The 5528-nt window shown below is 35.7% G+C and overlaps 2 protein-coding genes across 2 annotated transcripts in view; both read right to left on the reverse strand.

Moving 5' to 3' along the window:
* The window catches only part of MPZL3 (myelin protein zero-like 3), a 20080-nt gene extending 18294 nt beyond the window's left edge, over nt 1-1786 (reverse strand). The window contains exon 1 of the mRNA XM_012655445.1: nt 1640-1786. Within this exon, the coding sequence (XP_012510899.1) occupies nt 1640-1712 (73 nt within the window). The 5' untranslated portion in view covers nt 1713-1786. The remainder of the gene's footprint in view (nt 1-1639) is intronic.
* Nucleotides 1787-4371: 2585 nt separating this feature from the next.
* MPZL2 (myelin protein zero-like 2) overlaps nt 4372-5528 on the reverse strand; it is an 8942-nt gene continuing 7785 nt past the window's right edge. Inside the window, exon 6 of the mRNA XM_012655446.1 lies at nt 4372-4721. The gene's annotated coding sequence lies outside the window, so the exon portion shown is untranslated. The remainder of the gene's footprint in view (nt 4722-5528) is intronic.

Below are 5528 nucleotides of genomic sequence, written 5' to 3' on the forward strand. Positions count from 1 at the left end.
TATTTTCCAAAATATAAGTCTCACATCTTTGATTCATATAATTACATACTTAAATGGAAAAGAAAAAAGTGTAAGAACCCTAGGCTCCCTCATGTACTGTTTCTACATACTTAGACAATTGATATAGCAGGTCCAGACTTATAACTTCAGAAGAATTCAAATAAACTAATAATTTAAGGGGCCCTATCTTTGAAAATGAAAGGCAATTACACACTGGCATGAAACCACAGTCCATCACCTAATAGATTCAAAAGTAAAACCAAAAAACGGATGAACCTTGCAAACACGCTAAGTCAAAGAAGCACATAATTGCATGATTCCATTTATAAGAAATATCTAGAATAGGCAAATCCATAGAGACAGAAAATAGATTGGTAGTTGCCAGGGGCTGGGGAAAATGGGGAGTGGGAGTGACTGTTAATGGGTACGGGATTTCTCTTTGGAGTGATGAAAATGTTCTAAAATTGATTGTGATAATAATTGTATAACTCTGTGAATATACTAAAAACCAATTAATTGTATAGTTTAAATGGGTAAATTGTCTTGTAAATTATATCTCAATAACGCTGTTATTTTATAAAAGGCAAAAGATCTATTCAACTAGTGCATGGAGATCATAAAATTGACTTTTAATGTTTGATTGGAAGATTTGTTTTGCTGGATTTTACAGATGTTCTTCAATGAAAAATGACATTAGGTTTAAGAAAACAGTCACTATTTCTAGAAATTTTTTTCTCAATAGGACAATATTTGAACATTTCCCACATATATGAGTGTGCAGCGCCCACAAGAGTGAAGGGGGGGAGACAGAGATAGACAGAAAACTAGGTTTATTTGGAGTGACAGTAGGCCAGTCTAAATACTATATTGCAAAATAATTTAGCTAAAAAACTGGACACTTATAATGCCACAGGCAGCTGGGAGGGATCCGGGAGTGTGCCGGCAGCATGAATATTAGTCACTAGTTAAATAAAAACTTCCAAGCCTTACCTGCTGAGATTAGGACACCTGAAGTCTTTAAAGTCTTTATATAATATTAAAAGTCCCTTTCAGAAATCCCCATTGCCCACACGGAAATTTTATAAAGTTAACAATTCACTCTTTTGCTTTTTCCTCAACAATAAGCTTCTCTACTATAACGAAATCACATCACATCCCTTCTGTGACTAACAAACGTTTTATTTCACAGCCCCTGATAATCACCTACAAAACCCAAAATTACCAACAGTCATGATTTTGTTACCCACAGTTACTGGGACGAGCTACTGAACACTAGAATACAGAGCACAAAACCACAGCAGAGTCAACCACTGATATCTCATCACAAGTTAACACCAGGTGTCCCCAAAGCCAGAGCTCTTGTGGTTCCATCAAGTTATGCCACCACCGGAATATAATACCAAGTCACGCAAGGTGGTCGAGCTCCCAAGGCTCAGCAAAGGCCTGACGTGCTACCAGCTCCCCTCAGTGGGTGGTGATAACAAGAAGATAAAATCGTCCCTACAACCTACCCCCTCCTTCCTTCCCAGAGCGGAGCGGGGGCTTTCCGGAGACCCCCCACCCGGAACCGGAAAAGCGACCATCTTCCCTAACACCCCCTCCCAGCCGGAAGTGGAGCGTAGCCAGCCGGCGCACTCACCCTGAAAGAACAGGACGCTCAGCAGTGGGAAGAGAGCGCGGCCACGGCCTCCAGCCGCTCCGCTCTGCTGCATCCCGACAGCTCTCTAGATGCTCGCACACCTTGTTTATGGGTCCCAGTAACGACACAGGTAACACCGGAAGTGACGTCGGGGCGGGAGGCAGCCAGAAAACTAAATGGCGATCCGAAGTTGCCATAGAAACATGGCTTCTTTCCAGAACCGCACCTGGTTTCACTGACCATCGATTTCTTAACTCTCAAGTGGGAGCTAATTGCTCTCTTTTGCTTGAAAAGACGTAAGCTACAGACTTGGCAAATTTTTAATTTTGTTTTTATGGAATTCTACAGGACTAGATAATCTTGATCCTCTGTATTGCAAATATTGTTTTTATCTCTAGAGATTATCTTAGTTGAATGCTCTCAGAATAGATTTACATAAATTTAGAGTTCAAAGAGACCTAGGAAGTCATACAGGATCACTCAGTAGGTAAATATGTATTAGGCCCTTATGGTGATATGTGCCACAAGTCTCTTTGATTCCTGTCTTCTTTAGTGTAGCTATTATAACATCCAGAATTGGGTGTTTATTAAATTGTTATTGACAGTGGCAATAATGATCAAATCATTACAGCCTATAATAGAGGAAAAAGAGAACTAGGATTTGTGTATCTTTTGGTTGGAAAAGTAGGAAGGTTATGTTATCACAGTACTTGAAGTGAAATGAGATGGTGTCACATCCTTCTGGAAAAGAAAGGGTACAGTACCCTGCTTTAGTCATTAGGAAGCCTATTCTCCAGGATTGCCACATATTTAATGAAAGCATGATGAAGAGTATGCTTCAGCTTTTGGGAAGAATTAATAACTCTCCATTTTTCAACTCCCACCTCTTTACTAGACTAGAAAGCTGGTAGTTTTCCCTATTCAAACTGTAATTCAAGAGTACCAAATAGAATCTTTGATACATTCCATTGAAGGGGTTCCCAAACTAAGTGGTGTTGGTATGCTCAATTCCCAGCTATCCAAAGTGATGTGAAAATTCTGGGGAAATCCCTATACTTTTGTATATCCAGTAGAAACTAATGCTGTCCATTATTGACTTCCAGGTTGTCTCCACTAAAAAAACTTTTCAGGGAAGATAAAATATATATCCATCTGTTTTCTGTTACCTGCTGTGTGGAATTTTTAGATTTGTATATAAGCAAGTTATGTAATTGATAATACTTTATTACTGAAGGTTTATTTACATAGTGTTTAAGGCATAATAAAAAATAAATTACAATACAAAAGTGCTCTTTAGGAAGGAGACACTAAACAACAAGCTGTATTATCCCTTGAGTATTTAGCCAAGACACAAAGTACAGGTTTTGCTGGAAAAACTGTCCATGAGTTTTAACTAATTCTTCGTTATATTTATGGAACATCCTCCAGGCCATCTGTTTGAAGAAATATCCAGTTATTATATTTTCAAAGGTTGAATTTTGAAGAAAAATACAAGATGTGGATTAAGGGTAATACAGACTTCAAATCTAATTTTTAGTTTCAAAACTGAATATTGAAACTTTACTTTTTTAGACAGTATAAAAGTCAGAATGAGACAGGTATGCAATGAATTTCAGAATCAAGGTTTATATGTAAATAATAACAACTTTTAAAAAATAGTATTGGAAAAATATCAAATTCCATTAACTTTAAATACAAGTAATCTATTTCAAAATTCCAGTTTGTTAAAAGAAGTAACATCTGCAGCCCAGTTGATGGAAACCGAAGATATCAGGTTGCAAAGATTGGTCTTTAACCTAAACTTTTAGACATTTTCTATCCTTTGAACAAATGCTACTGTAGCTAAAGTTTGGAAAGACACTAGAAAACACAATTTTTAAAAGACACTCTTTCCATAGCCTACTTATAAAGTTTGCTTTATCTACCAGTATAAGGGAGGAAAGAATAAAGTTGGTGTCATTCAGTTTAAGTAGTTTTGGTATTTCTTTACTCCATACCAAATTCTCCCCCTCCCCGCAAAATAAGCAAGTGAATTACAACCAAAAAAATAAAGAAGAAAAAACTTAATGTCTTTCAGTTATCAGAGCTTTATATAATACTGTACAAAGTTATCATTTAGGGTTGATTTTTTTCACCAGCCCTAAATTTTCAAAATTGTAATGTACTATTTCAGAATCCTTACATTAAACTGCTTAATGATTGATTCCAGTCTGAAAATGACCATAGACTTTGCTCTGTTGTTATAGATCATCGAATTGGGGGGAAAAATATAGTAAGCTATAAGTAAATATAGTAAGCTATAAGTCAATCACTGCTCATGGAAGACCTACACTGTTGATTATTTTTTGCAACATAGAAAAAAGGTAACAAGTAATCCATCCTGAGGTGGCATTTGCCAATCTATTAACATTTATGTAACCTTTTGTAGTTTACTGTATGATTTAGCCTTGTACTATTGTAAACTTTGGATTAATTGACAACAATAGCAGCAAAACCTCTCACCTGGGATATTAAAAGAAATTCAATACAACAAGATGTGTACCATACTTAAGGGGAGCCATAAAAATCAAAATGTTGTTTAACAGTTTGAATTTAAAATTCACTGTTAATCAAAAACAGCTGGGAGACTTAGCTCACTTTTTAATTGAAAATGTAGGAAGGAAAGAGTAAACACATCAACTTTAGTAGTAAGAGTGCTGCTCTAAAGAAACTATGTGAAAGGAAATGTCATGACAGACAATTTGGCTTCTATCCCCTTTAATGCCAATACATGTATATACACGTCATAATCTATAAGGAGTGTTTAAGGGCAAAAATGTAGTTTCTTAGTTTACAAAAGCTAATGAGCATTTGAAAAATATCTGCACTCTGGAATTAAATAAAACCTTAATAATGAGGTTGTGTGTCTGGTGATACCTGCCCGAGAATAACTCTACGCTGGCTCTAGAGGAATGTTGTTTATCTAGGTGGATATGTGCCGCAGAATTGATTGGAAGACAGGTCACAAATGGAAAAGCCGAAGAAAAGTTTCCATTAACTTCAAGAAGTACTAGAGTTCTTGTTCTTGGAAATCTTCAGCTACCTAAAACACAAAACAAAAGTTTAAATGGATGATATATTTGGAAAGAGTGCAATAAGGAGTATTTGGCATTATGAATTGCATATATATATTATTAGATGTTTCCAATTCTAAAGGAAAAAATTCTTAAACTTATTCTCCCCCAAGTTAATTTTTAAAAGAAGTTTCCCAACTCTTATTACATAGTTCTCAGAGTCAATATCCTTAATTCATAGCCTCTAAGTGCCTTGCATAGACACTTGGATGATCCACAACTTGCTTGCACACATACATTCCATATCCTTCCTACTTCTCTCTCTTAGTGTAAACAAAATCAACAAAATCAAGCATACAAAAAAGTAGAGAAGATAGTGTATGGAATTCACCCATCACCTAATTTTGAAGCCTTTTTTTTTTTTTTGGCTAAAGTTTTTAAAGCAAATTGCTGACATTTACCCCTGAAATACTCCAGTATACATTTTTAAAATAGGGACATTTTCCTTATAACCACAATACCATTATTACACAAAATCAAAACTAACAGAAATTCCCTACTATATTCATATATTCAGCATTTTCATATTCAAGACTTTTTCACAATTGCCCCTCCGAGTTTTTTAACAAATAAGTTTTTCAAACTGATATCCATCCAGTCAGAGATCACACGTGGCACTTTGATTGTGTTAGTCTCTTGAGTTTCTTTTAATCTAAAACAGCTCCCATCTTTATTTGGTGGGACCCCAATTTGTTAGAGAATCCACTTATTTTTAAAAAGAACAATGGCCCTTGGTAAAAACTCCCTAATACCAAATTTTGTTTCCTGGTTTTACA

Source organism: Propithecus coquereli, unplaced genomic scaffold (assembly GCF_000956105.1).
Source record: "Propithecus coquereli isolate 6110/MARCELLA unplaced genomic scaffold, Pcoq_1.0 Scaffold477, whole genome shotgun sequence".
In the NCBI taxonomy this organism is placed as follows: Eukaryota; Metazoa; Chordata; class Mammalia; order Primates; family Indriidae; genus Propithecus; species Propithecus coquereli.